Below are 25,178 nucleotides of genomic sequence, written 5' to 3'. Positions count from 1 at the left end.
CCAGTCAAACAAAGAATGCACATCTGTGGGCATAGATTCCAGTAAAGCCATAAGGGCTTCACAGACTGCTGGGTGCTCAATGGTTATTCCCGCAGTCCTCATCTCAGATGCTGAAAGGCGGGTGTTATGGGCACCTTTCTGCCATAGCATGAGGAGGAAATCTGCATCAGACAGGTTACGCTGGGAAAAGTCCTGTCTAAGCTGCATAAGTTCACTTCTAGATAATTCTCTAGTCTCCACTACGTGGTCAGCACCGGCAAGAGAAAGACCATGAGAAGGTGTAGAGGTCTTAATTGTGGAGACGGGGTCAGAGCTGTAGGTGACCTTTAAGGCTTCAGAAATGGATCGATCTTGGGAGTCATATATGTCCTGCAGGAAAGGATTTTTAGATTTCTGAAGCGCTTCCCTTACCAAGCGTTTGCCCTTAAGTCTATCAGAATCAACATCATCTATTACTTTGCACAAAATACTAGGGATCTCTTGTTTATCTGCCCGGGCTAAAATAGGCTCGACAATATCCAGACTGCTAAGGCAGACCTGGACAGAGTTTCCCTTATCACATTTAGGGAATTTATTTTGTACAATGCGTTCGCATTGCCTCCATGGAGATTGTGGTTTGAGTTCATGTTTATCAGACTTGCCAAATGTGAGCTTCTTAAAGAGCTTATCTATCCCTAGTCCTGGAGCCATTTTATCAAGCGGCTTGTACAATAAAGTTTAAATAAAATCCAATTCCACTTTAGAATGCTAGCACTATCAATAGAACAAACAAGTGTATGCAAAAGGCAATCGTATTTGGTAAGGAGGTGAGTACAGAGGCTAGATTTTAACCAGCACCGAGGCATAAAAGAGAAATGTAAAGCCTACCAGGTTTACAAGTTGGAGTCCAACAGGTCGCGAAGTTCCTGGGTTTTGCTGTCGATAAGAATGTCAAGGAGGCCAATAATCAATTCAAGACAGGCCAGGAGCACAGTGATATGTAGGGGAGCCAGGGTGGAAGGCGTCCGACTGCCGACTACGCCAACTGTCACGAGCACGTCGTAACACTTGCGGCCTGTACTGGATCGGGAACCGGGTAGGAATAAGATAACACTCACGTAGCCGGTCGTTGGTCCTCAGATGAGGTTTTATTGATGCTTGGTTCACAGCAAATGGCAATCAGTCATCGGAGTAACAGCATGCAGCGACCAGGGGCCTCGAGCTGGGGAGCACTATCTTGTCACTTGTCAGCGGGACATAGTGACAGACTCTGTCGGTGGAGTAGTGCCCGCTCGCTCCTGATCAGTCTGCAGTTTATATAGTCACATCAAAACAAGTTCACACATTACCTCATTTGTTTTTCAAGTCCTGAATTCTGCAAATTCATCTAGTAAATATTTTTACCAGTTTTACCATTAAAACTAATGTAAATTTGGTGTAAACAAACTGCCAAATGTTTTTCTCAGTGACTGCATAGTCACTGTGTGCGTCACTGCTCATGACTTTACTTATCTTAACGCTACACACACATTTTGTTTTGATCTATCACAGCAAACAACATGTTTTTTTTATAAGTTTCACAAAATGGGGTCAGAAAGCAAAATGGGAGTTGTTTGGTTCACTTCAGCAATGTTCCATACAAGCAGTGACTTAGGGAGGCAGCAAGACACTGGGTCCTGTGGGCTCCAGGTTCCACACTGGGAGAGAGTTGGATCAGATCGCTTTTGGCCCCATGCGATATGTAACATGGACTGATACCCAGTGACTGAGCCTTATCGCTAAAATGTATTGTTTGCATGCCACCTTTCAGGCTTGCCTGAGCACTCGGTTCCTTTATTAGACTTCAGGAAACCATGAAATAGTCCAGTTGCACTTTTTGTTTTACAGATGAGAAAACTGAGCCCATAGGTGTTAAGCAGTTTCCAAAATGGTGAAGCCTAAGTTTTTATTGAAAACCTAAATGTTTGCTGATGCATGGTGTGTGTGGAAATATGCTCACATTGCCTTGTGAGCAGGGATGTGTATTCAGCTTGGATGAGAATGAATTTGACAGCTCTAAGGAATGTGAAATAACCTGTGTTAAAGAAATGAGGATCTAGGAAATGTCAGTCCTAGATTACAGCAGTGTGTGTAAGAGGTTAGGCTTGCTTTTTCCCTAATAATGAATCCTTTTTGAGTTGAAATTGCATTTGCTAATTTTGAAATGTGGAACATAGTATGGTGTTTGGTCCACTTCAAGGTTAATTCTTTTTTGTGGCAGTGTGGAAATGTGAGAGCAAGTTGGTGACATCTTTCAGCTGGATACACTGCCCAAAGAAGACCTCATATGTGTGCCAAGAAGCCAGTGATTCTGTTGCAGAGAACTCCATGGAATGTTGAAAACATTCATCTTGGTTAAAAATGAGGTACTTTAAAATAGTATATTGTCCTTCTTTTTTTGTTGTTTTCCAGTGACTCCAGCTGCATCTTGGTCACTGTGATGGAATCTCATTACTTTACATTCTGTTTACTCTGTTTTGTGTGTATGTGTGTATGTGTGTTTTAAATTTTATATGTCTAAATTGCTGTTACCTTTATGTTGAGAAAATAAAATCAGGGAGTCATATTTTAAAATTTTTTTGTAAAATGAAGCATTTTTTCCCCCTTCATATAGATTAGATTGTTGTAAGTGTTCTCTAGTGGAGTCAAGTTGAAATGTTACAGAAACAAAGTTGTATGCCCAAAGACATTAGAGCCCTGCAGTAGAGTAATAAAAGGATCCCATTCCTGGAAATCAGACATGTCCTGAGTTGGTTGATTCTCTATTGCATTTACCTTTCTTTCTTTCTTTCTTTTTTTTAACCTAGAGGAAATAGATGGTAGTGCTTTTTACTAGTGTAACTGGGTAATCTATTTTTTGGGGGTGGGGTGCAGACCATGAATTAAACTCAGGGGAACTCAATCAGTGAGCAACATCTCCAGCCCCCATTTTGTACTTTATTTAGAGATAGGATCTCACTGAGTTGCTCACCACCTTGCTTTTGCTGATGCTGGCTTAAAACTTGCAATCCTCCAGCCTCAGCCTTCTGAACCCCTGGGATTATAGGCGAGAGTCAGCATGCCTGGCTGTAGATAAGTTCTTGAACAAAAGAAGATAAGAAAACATTTTCCTGAGATAGAGGAATAAAGTGGACCATGATTCCAGTAGGACATGATGCATAGTTTGCCATGGATTCTGCTTCCCAACATCCAATGTGGTGTAATGGATACCTTTTTCTAGCACCTTGTCATCTAATTTCTTTCCAATCAGTTCTGCCATATTTCTGCCAGCTTCTGAATTTCATTCTCTGCACTCTATGATGAGAGTCAAGAGAAAAGTGAAGATGTGATATAAATTGGTGAGTGTGGAAAGAATATAGAAATGGATTAATGACAATCACTGATAATGTATCATTAGTTAGAAAAACAGAGCACTTATGTCCCAAATGGTCAACTTTCTATTTCTCTTTTGATACTGGGAATTGAAAACAGAGGGGCCTTTACCACTGAGCATATCTCCAGCCCCGCCCCCCGTTTTTTTTTTTTTTTTTGAGACAGGGTTTCAAATTACTTAGAGACTTGCTAAGTTTTTGAGGTTGATGTGGAACTTGTGCCTCATTTTTAACATGTCACTGGATGCTATTTTGTTTTCACTAATTGGGAGTAAGTAAGCACCTTTTCTTCTTAATATGTAAGCATTAAGCAGGTAGAGTCATTGAAATGTTCACCAGACATTGCTGTACAGTGCCTGGTAAATGATTCTCTATGAAATTGTTTTCAGTGCTCTGTCTGGAAGTCCTGCTCTGGCCAGGGCATCTAGGTCAGCTCTGCACCTAAGGGGGAGATCCCGTTGACTGACTCAAAGGAGGTTGTTATGTGTTTCTGATAGAAATGTCCACATACCATGAAAGAGTCATGTCATGTGGTGTCAGGAGGCAGGGGGAGATTTTCATGTCTCACAAGACACCCCTGGTTAGAGAGTCTGGAGCCCAGCTTGATGTGGTGTTGAGGTGTTGTGTGGGGGTTAGTTCCACCATAACCACTACTGGGTCCTCAGAGGGACGCACAACTGTGTGACACAATGTGGCTATCGGAATCCCCTGAGGAAAGGGATAGTAGGAAGGCTTAGCCTGAGCACTGTGTCTGAAGTGGGCTTCTGCTCTAAACCGTGAATATCAAATGTGCTTAATTTCACTGGGCTCCCAGAATGAGAATCAAAATGAGTAGTGTCACCTGTGATCTATGTGTGAATTACCGTCAAAGGTACATTTTAGATGTGATCACAGAAAGAGTTTGAAAGGTGTTAGGGAGTCAGAGTTTAGGTTGCCTATTGTAATAAAAGCTTCTTCTTGTTACTCATAGTGAGTTGCATATATTCCTAAATACATATCCTCTCTGACACTGCTCTGGTGCACAAGGCAAGGTGGACATTAACTGCAAATAGTTTTCTTATTCTAATTTTCATATGTAGACTTTCCTTGCTGACATCATTGATCTGGAACATCTAGTCCTAGAAGAAGAAAGTGTGTTAGTAACTTATAAGTTACCAACAAAGTATTCCTTAATCTGGAACCTAAGCTGTGATGTTTATTCAAATCCCCTGAGAAGATATAAAACTCTAGATTCTGACTTACCAGGGCTGGATGGGTGCCAACCGCCCATTCAGCCATTGTGTGAAGCACCTGTAGACTGTGAAGACTTTTGATGATGAGTTCATGTACGGAGGCTGAAATTCTTCATAGGTCTTTGCATTTGGCAATTCACTGACAGTATCTGAGAAGGTAATCATTTACAACCATGTCCACAAAAATCTCCTGTAGTATGCATAACAGATCTTTGATGGTTAAGATTATATTTCCTTTTTTTGTACTTAACAAAGCTAAAAATGACATAGTATTAAACCCTTTTTTCTTCCTTTAAGTATCCCTATATCTAGAACAAGTATTATTGTTGGTAGGTAAGAACTTGAATTCAGGAATTTTACTGGCATGTTTTAATCTCCTGTTTCTAAATGATTACTTTTAACATATTAAGATTTGCGTGCACTACAGTTTTAGCTGTTGACTTTCCCAGCAGTAGGCATCCAGGTCATCCTCAACTCCCCGTCAGCACAGGTCAGGCGGCTGCATGGAACATGAGCATAAATATACTTTCCTTCTGAAACTGCTTAAGCATCATTAGGTTGTGTACCCACAGGTGGAATTTCTGGATCAAAAATGTATGTTTACTTTTTTTAAAATTTATTTTTATTGTACACAAATGGGATACGTACTGTTTCTCTGTTTGTACATGAATTAAAGTCCTACCATTTGTGTAGTCATACTTTTGCATAGGATAATAGTGTTTGATTCATTCTGTTATTTTGTTCTTACCCCCCCACCCCTCCCATGCCTCTTTTTCCTCTATACAGTCCCTCCTTCCTCCTTTCTTACCTCCCTCTCCCCCCACCTATGTCATCATCCCCTAATCAGGAAGCTCATTTGTCCTTTGGATTTTTGAGATTGGCTTATTGCACTTAGCATGATATTCTCCAATTTCATCCATTTACCTGCAAATACCATAATTTTGTTCTTCTTTATGGCTGAGTAATATTCCTATATATATATATATATATATATATATATATATATATATATATCACAGATTCTTTATCCATTCATCAATTGAAGGACATCTAGGTTGGTTCCAGAGTCTGGCTATTGTGAATTGAGCAGCTATGAACATTGATGCGACTGCATCTCTGTATTATGCTGATTTTAAGTCCTTTGGGTATATGCCAAGGAGTGGGATAGCTGGGTCAAATGGTGGGTCCATTCCAAGTTTTCTAAGGAATCTCCACACTGCTTTCCAGAGTGGCTGCACTAATTTGCAGCCCCACCAGAAATGTATGAGTGTACCTTTTTCCCCACATCCTCGCCAACACCTGTTGTTGCTTGTATTCTTGATAATAGCCATTCTAATTAGGGTGAGATGAAATCTTAGGGTGGTTTTGATTTGCATTTCTTTTATTACTAAAGATGTTGAACATTTTTTCATATATCTGTTGATTGTGTGTAGATCTTCTTCTGTGAAGCATCTGTTCATATCCTTAGCCCATTTGTTTATTGGGTTATTTGTGTTATTGATGTAGAGTTTTTTGAGTTCTTTATAGATTCTGGAGATTAGTGCTCTATCTAAAGTATGAATGGCAAAGATTTTCTCCCACTCTGCAGGCTCTTTCTTCACATTGCTGATAGTTTTCTTTGCTGAGAGAACACTTTTTAGTTTGAATCTATCCCATTTATTGATTCTTGCTTTTGTATGTTTACTTTTTTGACTAAGCACTTCCAGGTGACTCTTCTGAATATCTCAAACTGTCCACATGTCACCTGCATTCTATCATCTAGCTTTCTACCTTTCAATGTGTAGTGGATGCAAAGTGACAGCACACTGTTTTCATTGGTATTTTTTCTTAACATGTCTTCAAATGCTTTTCACTTTGGGGGGATTTTCTCTTGTGAAAATGAGGTTCCTCCTGATCCCCATGTCCATTCCTCTACTTAACTACTTTTTTTCTGCCCACTCATGAATGTTGTCTGGAGTATGTGGGATCGTTTGTCCATTACAAGCACTATCAGGTCCTCTAGAACTTTCAATTAGTAAAATTCCTAAACAGTAAGTAAGCACAGTAATTGGTGTACAAATTTGAGAAGAAAAGTGTTGGATGATAGATTCAAAAGACAGTTATATTTTATTATTTACAAAATAATAACATTATTTACAAAATAAAAGAATGAAGCCATGACATAGACTGAGATAAAATATATCATCAGGATCTTAGACATTCTGTAATAAATCTGTATCGCTTGAAGCATGGAATTGATCATTTTTTGGTAATGAGAGGAAGTAAAGGTAGCAAAGCAAATGATTATCTGTTTACAATTTTCTGTGATTTGGCTGAAGTGGTAAAGTTGTATGAATTAATTAATGGGTCAAATAAGTTGATAATTGTTTTAGGCAGCCATTTAGGTGCCATCAAACTGAGGTTTGTTGGCTGTGCATCAGGTTTCTGAGGAAAGCTAGGACTGTTCAGTAACATGGAGCCATCACTATTGGGATAGCCAACTCAGACTCCTGCAGCCTGAGTGCAATCTTGAACAGGCAATGTATTCGTTCCTTTTCCTAAACTTCAGGCTATATGTGCATACTAAGAATGATTCCTAGCCATTTTCTCATCCTTTGGGTCATTCCACCCACATATTTTGTGAGACATTTTATGTGTGAGGCTGAAAAAATAGCAGAATATTTTATTTAAAAAAAACTTGACTTCTACCATATAATATTTAATAGATTTGTTCAGAAATCAAAAATTCTATTCAAAGTTATTTGCCTCTGAGCCAGGTAAAACATATTTGTAGGCATCCTGGAGAAGAAGAAGGTTTTATCTTTAGATCTGTCATTGTGTGTTTTTTTGAACAAAATTCACAAATGCAGACCATTATATCAGATGTGTAATTGGACACCATTTAAATGACCCACTTTTAGATTTTAGGTATTTTTCCATTAATGCTGCATTTTATCACCATTTTTAAAAGCAGAAGATCTAGGGCCAAACTACCAATGGTTAGGTGGAACCTGGTCTTCAGTTTGGCATATCCCTCCCTCAGTATGCCTGAGGTCATCTGCCTAGTCAGCTTCCTCACTCCTATTACCTCCCCAGCTTCCATAGTTACCACATGCAATATATGAATAGGGGACCTACGAGGTACAACATTGCATTCTCTGATTATCAAAAGTCCCACCTTTCACTTAGCCATGCCTGACACAGCCAGTAATATTTACAAGCAAATGTTAGATTTTAAAAGATTCTATTCTATGTGCTCCTTTCTAAAAGAGCATTAGGCAGGACTAGAGCACACATAAATATTCATTAAAGAACACAGTGTTTTAAGTGTCCTTCATTGAAAAGTTGACTCATCTCTGACACACTTTTTATTTGGGGGGTATTATTTATGGGGAATTACAGCAGGTATGTGATAGTATTCTTTTCCTCATCATTTTTGTGAATAAGGATAAGATAGTTATTCCAAGTGCAGATGTTTCCCACTTGTATGAATGGATGCTGGGTGTCCCCTGCTGCTTGCATGTGTGCATATTATGCTTGACACTAATATTGTACTTGATGAGTGGCAGGAAGTCAGTACTGAAGTTGAACTCTTATTTTCTAGCAGCTGGGCTCAAGATCCTTGGTGTGCCTTCTGCAGTTCTGGCTGCGCTCTTCAAGTTCTTCAAGGTGACTTCCTGGTCATCAGAATCATGGTGTCTGCCCTTAGAGCATGTAAAGCATTGTTTCATGAGTGTGAAAATGGTCATGTGCAAGGTTCCTGGGAGGAGAGATCGTTGATAATGGACTCTGTGTGCCTCACCAATGAACTGTTTTTTCTTCTTTGGTTTTCAGGAAGAAAGTGCCTTCAAACACCTGTGCACCTGGGAATCCAGGCATCTGCTTCACTTCAGAAGAAGCATTCATGATTCATTTCAAGAAGACTTGAGCAGGAAGAACTGAGCTTCAGGTATACCGCAGGTACCTTGCATTGCAGATGGGTTAGAAGAGAGAAGAGCTGCTTCATGGGATTTTATCACATTTTTCCTGAAAGTCCCACACACAGGTGAGTCCCCACAATATTTAGAAGCCATTTCCCAACCTTTTTAATGGAATTGAATCAGAACCCCTGATGATGTGGAAGAGCCATAATTAGTTTGGATGTTAATCATGTATTTCGTTCCTGAGCTCATTGCTCAATCCAACCATTCGACCTTGAGTATGTGAGCTTCTCAAATCACAGGCAGTGCTCTTGCTTTGTGAGAACATCACCCTGATTCAGTGAGCCTGATGCAGGCTGCAGCCACTCAGTGTTCTTGTGAAGGCCTATTTGTGTGACTGGTCTCTGGCATCCTTGTCCAGCCCTGCTTAGAGTAGGGGGTTAAGGGTCCAGGCAGGTACCCTGTTACTCTTGACCTCCATTGCCATTGGGCCTCTCCAGTGTCCCTGGACTACAGCCTGCTCTTGTGGCCTGGGCTCAGTGAATCTGAGGTTTGGAATCCCACTGTGTGTCCAGATTCCAGGCCCTCCAGGAGCCTTATAACTGGTACAACCTTTCTTAATTTTGTTTGGGAGAATTCTCCCACCCATCCTCCTCCATTCTTATCACACATTTTGTAACTTCACACTTGAGGACCTTTATTCATTGACTTAGTTCTCAGTGATGATGGTTGCTAAGACTTTGTCGCTCATTCAAGGTCATACCACTTGCATGGTAGGTCTAGAGCACTAATCTTCCTAATATAGTTTGCAGGACTCTCTCATTTAGGCTATGACTGCCTCTGAAACACACACACTACATTTGGAGTGTCAAAACTCTTAATATTGTTTCTTTGGCAAGTATGCATTCTCTTCCAATTTGGAATGTCTTAAACATTCCCATTTGGATGTTTGTAGAGGTAATGCAGGAGAAATTTCATTTAAAATATAGAAAACACAAAAATAACAGTCCTATTTTTTACACTAAGCACCTGTAATTAAAATCCCTTTTTTGTGCTTCTATCAGTTGCTCCTTTGAACTTTTGCAGAAAAATTTGCTGGAGTGCAAGGTCTCAAGAAATAAATGTCAATCATTCTGTGTTTTGAAGTGAAGAATGTGTTCAGGATGTGAATGCTTTCCAGCCAATGCCCATTAATGGCTTCATCACAGGTCAATCAGAGGGTTCTCTCGGGTAAACTGTTTTATATCAGTAACACAGGCACCAGCCCCTGCAGTGTGTGCCTAGCCATTTCCCCACGTGGGCTGACTTGGCACTTTTCATTCCTCATGACTGACACTGTGTAGTCATTTGAGTGTGTCTGTGGCCCAGATGTGATCTGTGCGGCCATCATGCTACAGTCCTGGTGCAGGCAGGCCCTAGGCTGCTCCAACAAACCCTGCAAACTAGGTGCCATACAGCAGAAGAGAGGTCTTCTGTCTAGTTCCAGAGGCTCCAGGCAAGAAGTGTGGGCTCTCCCAGTGCCACAGTCCCTCACAGGGTTCCCAGGTAGTGTTCTCCCCAACTCTCCCAGCTCATTCCCACTATCCTGCTACTGCCCACAATCTGTTTTCCTTTCTGGGCCATCCAGTCTCTGCTTCAAACCTCAAACAGCCTGTTTACCCCAGCCTTTCTGGGTCTCTTTGTCCAAACTCCCATTTCTACAAGAATTGCAGACATTGGATTTGGGACCTGTTTAAACTGTGTTCCTTCATGTGACCTCTCCTTAGCTTCATCAGTGTGTAAAGACTGTTTCCCCACAAACTAGCACCCACTTTTGGGTGAACGAGAATTTTCAGGGGACACTCTTCTCTCAAGTACACTGGCCTTATTTCAGAGCTCTCCAAACTGAGACTTCCTGGTACCCCTTGTCCTTATTGGTGTCATGGTAGGTTTCATCTTCCTGACTGAGAGGATCTAGTGACCTGGCAATTCACTCTCTCTGAAAACAGCAACACTCTGCAGTGTTCCCCAAGGGCTCTGCAGAGCTTTGCATTTGAGCTACTCTCTGACGTGTGCAACATGTCCTAGAAAATGGACTGACCCCCTCCTGCCTGAAAGCCCAATGCTTGATACCCTTTGAAGTAAGTTGTTTTTTTGGATTCTTTCTTTAGTGGGCAGGTGCTTGAATCCTCTCCTTGAAGGTTTGCAGGCCTAAAGACCAGATGTGTCCGGATGTTGACTTGAAGGATATCAGCTCCTATAAGCCCTCATCTTGGTGGTAGTTGTTCCTCCCCTGGATGCAAAGCAAGAAAATGCAGTTGGCCCTGTGTCCATCCTCCTCCTTCCACATACCCAGCAGCTGCAAATCAAAACTATCAGGAAAGAAATTGTATCCTGTGGACATTTACTTGTCATTGTTTCCTGGATCATACAGGGTTATGGAGAATTACATTGCGATTTTATTGTATTAGGTGTCAGAAACATCATTATAGTAGAAGATATGGAAATACTCTGGCATTTTTAAAAGAGACTTGAGCATGTGAGGACTGTGGTGTTCTCTGTGCACTTGGAACAGACCTCCTGTGTATTTCCTGTGATGTTTCTGATTTCCAGACTTGAGAACCTTTAGGGCTTCACTGTGAGTCAGCCCCATGGAAATGCAGTATGTGGGCAGTCAGAGGTGGTGTGCAGAACCTCAGTGAGGGCTTGAAAGACCACATCCCACACTGCAACCAGGAGCAGAGAAGGGAGCCCTCTCCCCATGTTGTCACTTTATCTCTTGTTTTATAACAAGATCATGTCTTATGAAATTTTGCACACATTCTGAATAATTCCCATACGTTTGGATGATCTGGGAAGCATAGATTTCATTGTTTTTTCTCCCATATGATGTGTTACCAGGTGGGAACTTGAAGACATGATCAGGCCATGGAGTCTCCTCATTTGGGAAGGGGCTACTCAAAGAAATCCTTGTTCCTGTTTTACCTTCTGCCACAGGAGGACACAAGAAGGTTTTCAGATGTGGGTACCTGACTTGCAGCCTCCAGAATTCGAGAAATAAATCTTGTGGTATAAATTACGCAGTTTCCTGTATTCTGCCATCACAACACACACAGTTCTTTGAGAGTCGATCAGCAATTCCCTTATTTTTAAATTCTGATAAAATACACCAAACATCCCTTTTTAATTCAGAGGCTTTAAGCATAGGTAAGTTGCAGTCTAGACATCACCACTGTCCCTCTCCAGAACTTAGGTGGACATACTGACCAGACTGACTTTGAGTCCCTTCCGCAGGCCCAAGAAAGGAACATTCTTCTTTATGTTTTTATGAACAGGATTATTGGGAATCTGAGTTAAATCCTACAAAATTTGTCTTTCTTGGACAATGTCATTTTCAAAAGGGTATGGCTCACCCCCACTCCTGGGAATCCAGGTCCACTGCCAATTCTGCAGGCGTGTCAATCTCGGTCTCAGTGTCAGGCAGTGGTAATTGTGCATATGAGCTGTGTGTCCAAGTCAGTGGGCAGCTGTGACCCCAGGATCTAGACTATTGGATCCCAGCCTGTGGGTTCCCCCATTCTCCAGGTCTTTGCAGACCGATGTGCACCAAGGCCGTGTGCATGGTGGGTTCAGGAGGTGCTTGTAGGATGAGTCCTGAGGTGGTAGGAGGGGCCATCCCAGTGGAGGAGAGGACACTTTTGCCTAGCCAGGTGTTGTGTCGTGGGTCATGTTAGACTAGAAGTATGAGCAATGCCTAGATTGTCCTGGTCTCTCTGGGCCCAGCCTAGGAGCTGACAACTGGTGTGGCCTCCTAAATACTAAGACTCAGGAATCCCAGAGTAAAGGGCTAGTCCAGAGCCAGTGGAACCTGAGTGTCTTTAAGAGCACTTTTGTGCTGGGAGGCAGGGAAACATTATTGTGATGACACCTGAGGCAGATATGCGTGCTTCAAGTCCAGGTGGAGATGCTGAGGAGCAGCCTGGGATGGCATGTGGCTTCCCCACATCCACACACCTGGGGCAACCCGGGGCTCTGAGAAGCACAGCAGCAGGATGAGTACTGAGGGAGTCCACTGTCTCTGCAGAGTGAATGGGCTGTCTTCAGGGCCCCCAGCAATTCCATGTCACACCATCTGATCCCAGAGTCCTGAGCATCTTGTTGAGGCTCAGTCTGTTGCCACATTTCTCTACCTTGCAGAACCCTCTTGGCTCCCTCTGCACTCATTTCCTTGAAAATCAAACCATGTAGGGTGGGCTACACATCATCCAGAGCTACCCAGACATATTCCACAGTGTCACCATCTCTTTGTGGGACATGAACAGTTGACCATAGCAGATTGGGGTGGGCCACAAGCACCCTGGGATCCATGTTCAAATCACATCAGGACAATCAATAAACTGAGGAAGCAGAGAGGGAGGATTGATCAAGGCAGAGGGCTCAGAAGGTCAGAGTACAGAGTGCAATGGAGAGTTCTGGCAGGGGCCGTTTTGAGGTTTAGAAATGGTGTGCTGGTGGTGGCTGGGGTGTCTCCATGCTTCCCAAAGCCTTCACAGGTGGAAGATGCCCCAGAGTGTTCATGAATAGATACAGTGGAAGGTTCATCGGTCACCTTTTTCCTGTTGAAGTATGATACCCCCTTTGTGTTTAGGAGCATTCTAAGGGAAAGCCTCACTTCTGCTTAAAAAAAAAATTGTGGGGAGAAAAAAGGTGCATGGGCCTGTGACCGAAGGACATACATGTTCCCAGAATTTTCTGGTGGACTTAGTTGTCCATTCGTCCATCCATCCATCAACCACTAATGTCCTTGGGTCTTTCGAAAGTGCTCTCCTTTTCCTGGGTTTCCTGAAGAGAAATCATCTTGGGGTCTCGGGGGAATAGGGACATGTGTTCAGCAGAGGGCGTTGGTACACTGAGTATCTCAGAGGCAGTCCTTTTTGGAACCCAATGGTCCTCATTTTGGAATGCGCTAGGGTACTAACCATGGTTAGGGTGAGGACACCCTGGGGCCTGCAGAGGGAAAGAGGGACAGTGGAGACTGATATTGCTCCTGGATTTGAGAGGACTTAATTTTGTGCGTGGGAACCTGAAACCTCATTACCTTAGGACACACACACTCAGGTCAAGGTTTTGAGAGCAGTGTCCTTTCTGGGGTACAGGGCTGGTTTTAGCACCAGGAATTTCACTGCTCTCCATTGTAGTGGAGCAACTGGATGCAGGGAAGAGATCCTGTGGTCTTGCTTTGTCCACAGTAACCCATGTCATGGGTCCTCCCATCACCAGCATTTCTGGATAAAAGAAGCCACTCAGACAGGGCTTTCCAATGAATTCTCTTCTGTTCACTCATTACTGTGATCTGGCAGTTACACATCCAAGGGTCTTGTCAGCATGGATATGACTCAGTCACCACCATGAGTTCTACCTACAGTGGCTGCAGATATGCAACATCTGAAAGCAAATGCACATGAAAGAAAAGAGCAATATCCAAGACCAAAATAGGATCAGGTGTGACAAGGAGAGCAGGAGTCACTGGGGTGTGGGGGATGGGCTCAGTGGGGTGGCATTGCCTCTGGAACCAGAATGACATGAGGGGGTCAGCCCTGCTCATTGTGGGAGCAGTGTGTTGGGGAAGGTGTGGCCATACAGAAAATGGGAAACAGGATTGAATTTGGCCACAGGAGGAGGTTGGATTCATGGCCAATGTGGCTTGGAGGGCACAGGCAGACAGGGATAGGCTAGTGCACACCCCAAAGCATGGAGGCTGCCTTGATGTCCTGAAACACCAGCCCTCTAAGCCATGACTAACAACTACAGGCATTGATGAGGTCAGTTTCTGTGCACCTGCATCAAAGGGGCTCAGCTGGACACCTGTTTTCAGGAGGCTGGAACTATAGCCTCCTTTGAGGCTCAGCTGGGAGGATCTGCCTCTGGGCTTATGCCTGTGTTCTTTGGAGGATCCCATTTGGCTGAGCCTTAGTGGTTCTCTGATGGGAGGATGGGACACTGTCTTGTCATTCTCACAGGACGGTGTCCACAGGACAGCTCATGATGGATAAATGTTGACTGCCTGGATCAAGAATGAAAATGAGACTGGGAAGCAATACTGGAGATAGGGATCCAGAAAGAAGCCATAGGCTTCCCAGAACTCCATCCTGGAGATGATATGCCATCACCATTTTCTGCTTCTAGTCCAATGGATCCAGAGACAGAGTCTGATCCACCTCCAGGAGAGGATGTACTGGCTTTGGGCAGCAGGGTGCTGTGGTACCACAGAGTATCTGTGAGGCCCCCACCTCATAGCCTGAGAAGAGGCACTTGGGCAATTTGAAGTCTCATGAGAGGCCTTGGGTGGTCTGTGCCAGAGAGGTCTGCCTCTGAATCTCCATCCGCTCCAGCTTGTCATGATGTAGAGTGGAAACAGCAGCCAAAAGGGACGGACCTTGTCCAGAATTCTATGTGGGACACAAGCCTGATTGAGTTGGGGTGCATTCTTTCTCTGTCCCTTTCTTGTGATTGTACCATTTCTAAGTTTGTGCCTTCATAAGCTACGATTCCTGTCTGTTGTTTTCAGAGATAGTACAGGTATTTATAGGCAAATATATCCAAAGTCAATCTAGAAATCGAAGGCTACATCCATACCCTGAAATGTTGGGGACACTGGGGAACCCAAGGGCGGCACAAAGTTTGGTCCAGCGTCACACAGCTGGTGAGAAGGAGGGTCTGCTTGTGAATTCAGATTTGAATCCTCACGCTGGAACTCTATTGGGAGCCAAGGTGGGTAGGGTCTGGTGGGTGAAGTTGGTGAACATGTGTTCAGTTGTGCACTTGATGTGTGTTGAGGTGGGAGCAATCAGCAGCCCTTGCGGTTTTGGGAGTAGTCTTGTGTGAATATGAGGCTTGGGTAGAGGCAGCACAGGACGTGACCTCAGTGCCTTGATGATGGATCAAATGGAACATGGAACCCTGGTAACCAGGCACCCACTTCACTGAGCAACCCATCCCAGCTCAGTCTGTTGGAGACACTGGAGCGAGAGGGATGTTCTCTTGTTGTTTCAAAAAACGTCGAGCCTTAGGCCCCCAGGAATCTCAGGGGGACCACCTTGCTCTTGTGTGGGAAGAGGGGGTGAGGTTTCGTCCTAGACGCCAGAGTCTGGGGACACTTTCCCAGAGAAGCTCAACAGCAACACTGAGCAGCACAGGACAAGTGAGCAGAGCAGGCCCTCATTTAGGATCCCTCATGAATGGCCCACCACTCACACTCTGGCTCTGTGTGTGTGTGTGTGTGTGTGTGTGTGTGTGTGTGCCAATGAGAACTGTCCCATTCTGATGTTACTTCATTATATTGGGATAAAGCATTTTTCTGTTTGCTACCATTTCCATTTTTGATCCCACCATTCTTGGTCCCAAACCAGGGTGAAAATGATCTGTTTCTGAACACGGATGAGCCCTGTGGGATAGAGACGCTTGAAGGTAACAGAGAGGCAGAGCTCATGAACCAGCTGGTGCCTGTCTTTTTTGGTAGGAACCCCGACTGGGGCAGCACCTTCAGGTCTATTTACTCAGCTTTCATCACCAGCCAGCAGGTGCTGGAGCTGCTCTTCCCAAGGTAAGACCATACCTCTGAGACCAAGTGTACCATCAACTCATACTTGGGTCTTGAGGAAGTCATGTATCTCTCAGAGAACCAAACACTTTGTGAGACCTAGGGGGATCAGAGGACCAAGCTCATAGTATACTGTCAGCACCAAGTGGGTGGTGGTGGGGAGTTACCTTGTCTTCTCAGGCAGAAGAAATCACCCTCTCTCACCACCTGGTCCACAGAGGTGTGTGGAGCAGCCTACACACATTGGGCTCTGGTGTTTGAGGCTGTGTACTCAGCTCAATTCCAGGCGGGCTCAGTGAGCCCTGGGGTTTCTTTCTGGTTGCTTGTTCCCTTCCTGCATGGAGAAGCTCTGTGCTAGGGGCCTGACTTTCTTTAGGCCTTGGGGAAAGCACTTTTGCTTTAGAAAGGATGTTCCAGATTCCATAGTGCTACAGAAATTCCCTTCTTAATTACAGCCAGACAGGAATTGGTGGCTGGAAGCTCCCATGCCCAGTGAGATATGTGCAAAGTAGATGTTTGGTCTCCCTCTTGAATGAACATACAGAAAGCACCCACTGTGGGAAGACACGTTGAAAGGCATTATGACAATTCAGTTGAAAATGTGGTAAAAATCTGTTATCTTGTCTCTTTTGATGGTATCAGAAGTAGGCTATCTGCATGTGTCACCATCCGTTCCTCCTTTAGACAGGACTGCATCTTGTCCTACCCCAATGAGCATAGTAGACCAAGAGACCATCAACATGAGGTGGAATGTGGCCAAAAGTGAGGGCTGCTGTTTCCAGATTAGTAAGCTGCCAGGTTGTAAGTTTTTTGTACAGAGAGTTGCCTGTCACTGTGTACAGCCACAGTGTCTTGGCTATGGTGGACTGGCCTGTGCAGAGACAGTAAGGCAGAGGCTGCCAAGGCCAGTTTTGGTGGTGGGGGCTGTGGGGAAGAGCGTCTAGGCTTCTGCTGACTGCACACCTGCTTGTTCACAGTGCCGTGCCCATCAACCCGGGTACCTGGATGGAGCAGTACAGCGAGGCTTTCCATCAGCCTCTAGGCCTCATGATTCTCCAGCTGCTGCTGCCTTACCTTCAACTGTACATGGGTGGCTTGAATCTGGAGCGCCAAGCACACCACCTGCTGGCACAGCTGGAGGATGGCAAGTCCAGCGAGGCAGAGCCTGAGTTCCAGGAGGCCTGGGGTGTGTACATAAGGGTCTTCATAGGTCAGAGTTTGGTCCCAGAGGGTGGAATGTGTATGACTGCTGTTGGGCTGGGAACAACGAGAAGCCACTTTCCACTCAGGCCATGCCCCTGTCTGAGAATAGGTCCACCATGGGCTCAGGGGCTGAGATCTTCGTGGGAGACAGTGTGGATTGTCTGTTTTTGCAAAGCTCACGTCCAGTCTGTCATGTTGGAATCTTTTCTCCTCTAGCTACAGACTCACTTCCAATGCCCACCCCAGGGCTAGAGCCTCATCAAGGAGCTGCTCTTGTGGCCAGTGAAGGAGCAGCACCATCGCCAGAGGCAGAGCTCAAGTCCAGTACCCCCAAGGTCTCTGCTCCGAGCTCCACAGTACCTCTGTACAACCAGCGAGTGGGAGACAGCTGCTCCATTCATGTCCATCTAGAAAATCAAAGGCGAATGGAGTATAAGAACATCGTGGTGAGCCATTCAGCAGGGGATCCCCTGGGTGCCCTCACTGGGGAAGGCAGAGAACATAGCTTAGACTAGGCCTGCCTTCATGAATTAGAGCTTCTGGAAGGTAAATAAGATTGAAGAGGATGAAGAAGACAGAGCTCAGTGTTAAGAAGCTCACCTGAGATGAGGGAGAGCAGCTGCATGCCCCAGCTCCAGGTGTGAGTGGGCCTGCAGGGTGTGGGGTTTGCAGTATGGAAGTGCAGGGGTAAGTGCTTGCTCAGATGAGGTCAGAGGAATGCATAGGGTGCAGGCTGCACTCTGAAGCCTGGTGTCTAGAGTGTGTTGGACCATTGGAGGTCTGTGCAGAGGGTGCAGCAGTCATAACTCCTGTGTGCTGGAAGGCATATGTAGAATGGAAGGGATCCTCCTTAGCATAATGAGTTTACATTATTGCAGGTCACAGACAACTGGGGTTTTTCAAGAAAACATATGTCCTACTTTGCACAGACCTAAATAGGGAGCTAGCAGCTCCCTTTGCACAATTTTTCTGGATGTGGGGTTTAAGCCCTAACTCTCCATGTGTCCAGTGACAGAGAAATCCTGTTCAAACATTGCCTCAGTGGGGTCCATACCGCATTACAACACATCAAGGAATGAGGCCATGGAGCCCAAAAGTCTCCTGGCTATCATAAAAGAGTCACAAGCATACTCTAGTTGCTGAGTCTGTTTTATATCCTGTCTGTCAGAACTAAGGGGTCTAGGGTCCTGCCTGGACTACCTACAAAGGTATCATGATTCTCAGAGCAGAGATGGGATACAGGAGCAAACTCACCATTCCTCCCATCTTGTTGGGCCAAGTGTGTCTTTAGAAAGGCTGTTAGGTATTTGCACCCTTTTTATCAGAAGGACATAGCAGGGACAACCTGACTGTTGTACCAAGATGGGGCTAGAAGCATATAGGAAGATCCCACATGAACTCTCGAAGGCCCCAGGTAGCATGATAACACATGGTGCCCTTATCTTAAGAGCTAAGCTGTCTCCTGAATGACTGACCAGTCACCCAGTGCTCTGGGTGGCTACTCCAAAACTCATTCCCTGATGAGTTTCTCCAACCCTGATCAGGTGACCTGCCAGGATAGGGCACCCGCGGTCATACGGAGGGCCTTACAAGAACACTTGCTCAATGAGGAGGATCCAGAGGACTTTGAGCTGCTTCAGATTGTGTCGGAGCATAAGAGTAAGTGGGTCCACTTGATGGTGGGGAGAAGTGACTTCCTGTGGGCTCAGGACAACTCAGCAGCCAAAGAAAGTGCTGTGGCCTGAAGAATAACCAAAGTGTGTTGGGTCATTTGTAGAAACAAAGTGCAATGATGGGAGTGTAAATCATTTCACCCTGGGACTGCTGGGTCTCCCTATCCAGTGTCCTTCCCTGGACCTGATCAGGCTTTGTAAACTTCATATCCATGAGGGGGAGAGGAGATAAGCAATGCCTGGCTGTCTATTTAGGCAGCCTTTCAGGACAGTGACACATACTTGAGAAAAGTTCTTGAATGAAGAAATCTTGCTTTAGGCACCTGGCTTCCAATCTTTCCATTTGTGTGAATGGACACCATTTAGGTGTTTTGGGACAGAGGTCATATCTGGCAGAAACATGTGAAGCAATAGAACACTTCACAGATTGGCAAAAGGGCATTAGAGAGAGATAAAGGAAGGACAAGAAGCAAGAAGAAGAGGAGTAGGTGGACATAAAGGAAAAGGAGTTGAAGTAGGGAAAAATGAAGAAGAAGAACATGAAGAAGACCACACCCAGTTGTAGAAGATGAAGAATAAGAACATCATTAAGTAGAAGAAAGAGAACAACAACAACACAAGATCAAGAAACACAAAGAGAACAAGAATATAACAAGAAACAGATTGAATATATGCATTGTTCAGTTCTCTGAAGGAGACTATATTGATGGTATGAACTCCTGTACATTTCTCACTTCTGTACATTACCAAACAAAATCTCTGTACAATTTTATTTTCCTTTCACCTTCCTGATATCAGTTGCCCAAAAGTAGTTAGTAATCTCATGAAGACTTGTTCTAAGTCATCACAATTGAAAATTTCTCAAGTGTTTCCTTTCTCTTTCATTGTTAAATTAACTCTTTGGGGGTAAGTGTATGTTAGCAAGAAGCTATTTTGGTTGTTTGTCAGAGGAGTCCTCTTCATTTGTGTTAAGTAATGTTTACAAGAGCAAGAGGTGCTGATAGAATAATTGTGTTATAAAAAAAATGGATAATAAGTTATTCAAAAAAAAAAAGAATAATTGTGTTATTCTTCCCACTTCATGATTTCTCTATTATAAACATCGTTTGTATTATTGGGCTCCATGTTTCTTTTTCTCATCAGATGTTTTAAACATATTGGTCTAATTGCCTGAGACACTGTGCTCCCATAAATTTAAATTGAATTTGGCTTGAATAAATTCTGAATGCAAAGGAGAATGATGAGGAGGAAATGAAGAATCAGCTGATTCAAAAAATAAAAAATAAAAAAATGGTTCCTGAAGGCACAAGCTTCCTGTAGACATCCTCCGTCCACGCCCAACACACCTCCAATTTATACCACCTCCCATTAGTGTCTTCACGTATGACTGGATTATTCCAGTGCAAGGTCAAAGCATCTACCATCACATGATTTTCTGAACCCCGTATGTGATCACTGCAGCTCCAACACAGGAGCGACTGATGGCAAATCATGATGCAAACTCCAGCATGGTCTCCATGGTAGGTTCTACCTGAACAGAGAGGTCCTGGGGTCCAGGGTGCTTTCTGTTGGAAGCTAGTAGATTGGTTTAGATCCTGTGCATACTCTTTCCTCAGAGAAAGTCCCTGAAGATGCTTTAGGTGTAATATTATCTAGATTGGAAGGCCCTCAGGTCTAGAGCTCAAGCCTGACCTGCCAGAGGCTGTCAGTCTTGGGCCGTGTTCTGTTGTGTACTCCTTGAGTGTCACTCACCTTCCAACCTCTGCCCCACCCTATCCAGTGCTGAGGATCCCTGCTGATGGCAATGTGTTTTATGCCATCAATCCCCGCGTGGACTTTGATTTTGTCCTCAGGAAAAGAGTCACCAGGAAGTGGGCCAACAGCAAGACAAAGGAGGTAAAAACCTACCTTACTCGCTCTTTACCCCTGGTGCTCCTTCACATCCACCAGGGTGACAAAAAGCCTCAGCTCCTGGACATATGTTCTAGAATGCCCATAGAGCACCCTGACAGGTGGGGGTGGCTGAGAGTTTCTGGGCTCTACTGATGTTTCCATCCCCCACAGTTCTTGGAGTCCACTTCTTTGGTGACTCCCAGGATACCACAAGCTGTGAGCAGCAGCTCTTCAGTGGCAGCCAGACCACTGCCCCAGGCCACTGAAAGCAAGGACTCCGGTACCAATAGTGTCACCAACAGCAGTTCCCTACTGCCTCATTACAACGAGCAGGCAGAAGACAGCAGCTTCATACAGGTCCACCTGGAGGAGCAGACCAGGAGAAATTCACAGCACATCCTGGTAAGCCTGCTGGCAGGGCTGTCTCCTGCATGAGCACAGGTGGGGGTGGTTGTCAGTTTCTAGTCTTTGCTGATATTCCATCCCCCACAGTTGTCAGAATCAACTTCTGAGGCCTCAGCCATGGAGTGTACCATCAGCCCAGCCTCCAGTCACATCTCTTCTCAACAGGCTAGGCCCAACCCGACGGCCACAAAACACATGAAGAAATCCAGGGCCATCGGATACATAACGGGCAGATGCTCATGGCCCCGGTCCAAGAAACAGGTGAAAGACAGCTGCCTCATAAATGTCAGACTGGAGCACCAGAATGCAAAGGATGGCAAGACTATCCTGGTAAGCCTGGCGGAAGAGGTGTCCCCTGTGCTATCCCAGGGCAAGGAGCAAACACAAATCCCATACCATGGGCCACTCTTGCCCTCTTGAATTGGGAGTTTTTCAATGGTCAGGAAAGAGAGATGGGAATAAAGAAGAGAGAGGTCACTGTTAAGGGTTTGACCTGAGTTGAGGGAGAGCGTGACCATTTCCACCCCCATTTGTGAGGGAGTCTGTGTGTTACATGGCAGTGTGCAGACCAGAAGTGCAGGGGCAGGTCTTGGTGGGAGATGAGAAAAGGACAGAATGCAGGATGCAGGATGCAGGCTGCACTGTGTGGGATAGAGAATGCTGGTGCACATGGAGGAGGAGAGCAACACGACATTCTTCCTACCCCTTGAACAGGGCGCCGAGTGTCTCGTTGTAGAAGGAATATTCATGTGGATGGAGCACACTCCACCTCCAGGGAGGTGCTGTACAGGGGCCCGTTCCCATGCCACCCTGGCTGAGTGAGGTGTCCTCCTCCATCCCAGGCAGTACTGAGCCTCTGGAGGCCAGGAGCTCTCACGGCTATCATTGGTCTTCCCTCTGAGTGTGTTCTGTGCCCTGGCAATCACAACCAAAGTCTCTCGGTTTCTGCCTGGGCCACCCCAAAATTCACCCTGCACTCTGCAACAGCCCTGGGAGAGAGGAGGTCACTGGTCCATTCCTTCCATCGTGGTGGCATGAAAGTGTTTCTCTACCCAGGCTGTGGCGTCCTTTGACCCTGAGTGAAATGTGGCTCCACAAAGGGCAATGGCAGGGCCAGGCAGACCTTTGTAGGAGGATTGGTGTCATAGCCCTGAGGAAGGCCCCAGGCAATTACCAGGAGGCTACCCTCAGGTAGTGGAGTAGTGAGTAATGATGGTGCCCCTGTATTTAGAGCTGAACTTCCCCCTGAATGTCCCTGACACTGTTCTTGGGTAGCCACACCACGACCCATTTCCTCAAGGCCTATCTCCCATGTTGATGCAGGTGACATGCAACGACAGGGCTCCTACGGTCATTCGCAGGGCCCTGGAACATCACTTGCTGATGCAGGAGAAGCCACAAGACTATGAACTGGGACAAATCATCTCCCAACAGCACAGTAAGTGGGACAATCAGATGGTGGGGAGCCATATTGAAGAAGTGCAATTAGGTCAACTCGTAGCCCAAAAGAGTAGAATCTGACCAAAAAGAACACTGAAACAGGTACTGATGGGCCTGGTGCACAAAGAAAACCACACTGGCACTGCTGGGAAGGTCTCTAGGTTCTCTGATCAGCCCCAGGGGCTAGTGTACCTATCCACCAGGTGTCCAACCCTGGACAACAACAGGCATTCAATGCTGATATCACTGAGGAGCGAGGAAGAAAGCATTCTTGCAGGGGTCATGTGGCCCCCAGGGCTCACTGAGAGGAGTGTTTGCAGAGGAAGATGGGAACACAGGGGCTAAGGATGCAGTTGGTGCATTTGTGGACTGAAGCAGTACTATTGAAAGCCTTCTCCATGACCAGAAATCCACTCTCTGTGCAGAGCATTGTCAGTATTCTAGCAAGCAGGAACAGGACTAAATGTGAAAAAAAACAGACTGGGAGACAGCCTCAACAGTCTGACACTGCATAAATGACCAAGCCTTCTGTGCCTGAGTCCACTTGCCTAGATGGAATCAGTAGAGCCAGGTTATTTTCCCTTACTAAAATCAGATGAGGGCTTCCTAGGCACGTATGCCACAAAGCTGACCTGTAATTAATGCCATTGCTGTTTTCTTTTCTGTGAACCAAAACCCTAAAGCAGCTATGATCCCCTTTCTGTCCACACTGAAAACCGCATCCAAAACCAGCCTATGAAACATTCTCTCATATCCGAATCCACGAATACTGTTAAGTGAGTAGAGTTCATGGAAGTAGAAGGCTAAACCTTGGTGGGCTCGGAAATTCATAGCACAGGTACATCCATCCAAACCCAAATAGAGAACAGGCCCTTTTTAGAGGAGGGTGGCAAGAGACAGGTGTTCAGACCAGGGACTCGCTGGCCATCTGAAACCCACTGGGGGTTGTTGCATCCCTGGACCATAGGAAAATGTGGGAGTGAAGCCGTTCCTTTCCTGGTCTTTGGAATGATTGATCTCAGTAGGGCAGCATTTGGGATGTGGCCTCCCTTGTAGGATGCCTGGTCCACATGGAGCTGACTAGCAACAATGGCAGAACATGGCTAACACGAGGTGTCTCAGTTGGTCATACTTTCCTCCCTGTCAAATACTTGGGTAAAATAAATTAGCAGGGGACTCCTGCTTTGGCTCTGAGTTTCATAGCATTCCATTTGGTTCTGAACTGAGACTGTGCATTATGGCAGAGGGTGTGGCACCTGCAACCTATGGAGCACTTGCCAACCAGGTGATAGAATGGGATATAAGGGGAGTGAGAGAGGGAACGAGAGAAAGATGGGAAGAAGAGGAGGACTACTACTAGGAGAATGAGGATTAAGAGGAGCCCCCAGGCTGGGGATACAGCTCAGTTGGTAGAGTGCTTGCCTCCCAAGCACAAGGCCCTGGGTTCAATCTCCAGTAGTTTAAAAAAAAAAAAAGAAGAGCACCCAGCAAAAATATGTGTGCTGAGGACGTCTCCCTCTTCAGGTCTTCCTCCATCCATGCCCAAGCTTCTTCCATTTTCTCCCACTGCTTAGTGTTCTCTTCATCTTGACTATTTCATGATCACATCAGAGCACTCATCATGGAATGCTTCCCCAAAAACCCACCAGTAAACCTTGCTGAACTGGGGGTGAAACCTTGAGCACATGAGTCATCTGTGTAAGTTTTCAGATGTAATCCCTAGGGGTATGCTTTTGCACAATCAAGAGGAACTGTGATCTTCTGGAGCCCAAAACCTTTGGAGGCAACAGGCATTAGTCCTGGTGAAGTCCTAGACCTAGTTTTTCCTCCAGGAAGATGGTTGAGGATGTGTCTGGTGGTATTGGAGCTGATCTGGACAGCTCTCAGGTCTGTGGCTCAGGCCTTTGCTGGCAGAGGCTGTCAGATGTTGGGGTGTCCTGCTCTGCACGTCTCAAGTGCCACCTATCCAACCTGTACCCCTCTCTCCCCAGAAATGAAGATTCCAAAGAATGCCAACGTCTTTTATGCGATGAAGCCACATGTCAGGAGAGACTTCATCCTGAGAAAGAGGACCTATCCTCAGGATGAAAAGGATGACTGGATCCCTCCCCAACCTCCCTCTTATGAGGCAACTCAGGTGCGACATCACCGCTGGAACCTGTGGACAAGAATCTGCTCCTGTCTCTCTGGGCAGTGCTAAAGCATTGCATCATGGATGATCAATGAGATTGATTTCTAAAATGTTTACTCATCAATTCCATACATAATTGGACCTTAAGTCTTTGTTATTAAAATATGTTTCTGTATTCTGATCCACTTTCATGATTTGAATCTATTCATTTTACCAGTAATTCCTAGCGGAAACATTCAACCCTAGATGAAAGAATGTTTCATTTGATCAAAATGACATTTTGGTATTGGGAGTATGGCAGATTGCATTTTCTGACTCAATTTCCAATGGGAGA

The 25,178-nt window shown here is 45.2% G+C and overlaps 1 protein-coding gene across 20 annotated transcripts; it reads left to right on the top strand.

Annotated features, from left to right (window-relative positions):
• The first annotated feature begins 8,049 nt into the window (after positions 1–8,049).
• Positions 8,050–25,025, top strand: LOC124973773 (ral guanine nucleotide dissociation stimulator-like). 20 transcript variants are annotated; one of them, XM_047537510.1, is made up of 13 exons: positions 8,050–8,269; positions 8,435–8,645; positions 10,671–11,265; positions 11,401–11,520; positions 16,019–16,102; positions 17,077–17,285; positions 17,519–17,748; positions 18,847–18,961; positions 20,756–20,871; positions 21,040–21,270; positions 21,361–21,603; positions 22,597–22,711; positions 24,705–25,025. In XM_047537510.1, exons 3-13 carry the CDS (start codon positions 11,261–11,263, stop codon positions 24,911–24,913), a joined length of 1,677 nt encoding a protein of 558 aa, XP_047393466.1. In that variant the 5' UTR covers positions 8,050–8,269; positions 8,435–8,645; positions 10,671–11,260; the 3' UTR covers positions 24,914–25,025. The 20 variants fall into 20 exon arrangements, with proteins under 20 accessions (XP_047393466.1, XP_047393461.1, XP_047393468.1 ...); XM_047537505.1 differs by lacking the exon at positions 10,671–11,265 and adding an exon at positions 9,607–10,640 and having other exon boundaries at positions 15,909–16,102; XM_047537500.1 differs by having other exon boundaries at positions 8,051–8,269; positions 15,909–16,102.
• Positions 25,026–25,178: the final 153 nt, after the last annotated feature.

The sequence above is a fragment of the Sciurus carolinensis genome, unplaced genomic scaffold, assembly GCF_902686445.1.
Source record: "Sciurus carolinensis unplaced genomic scaffold, mSciCar1.2, whole genome shotgun sequence".
NCBI lineage: Eukaryota > Metazoa > Chordata > Mammalia > Rodentia > Sciuridae > Sciurus > Sciurus carolinensis.
The sequence above is the reverse complement of the archived record's forward strand: the minus strand, read 5'-3'. Positions and strand labels throughout refer to the sequence as shown.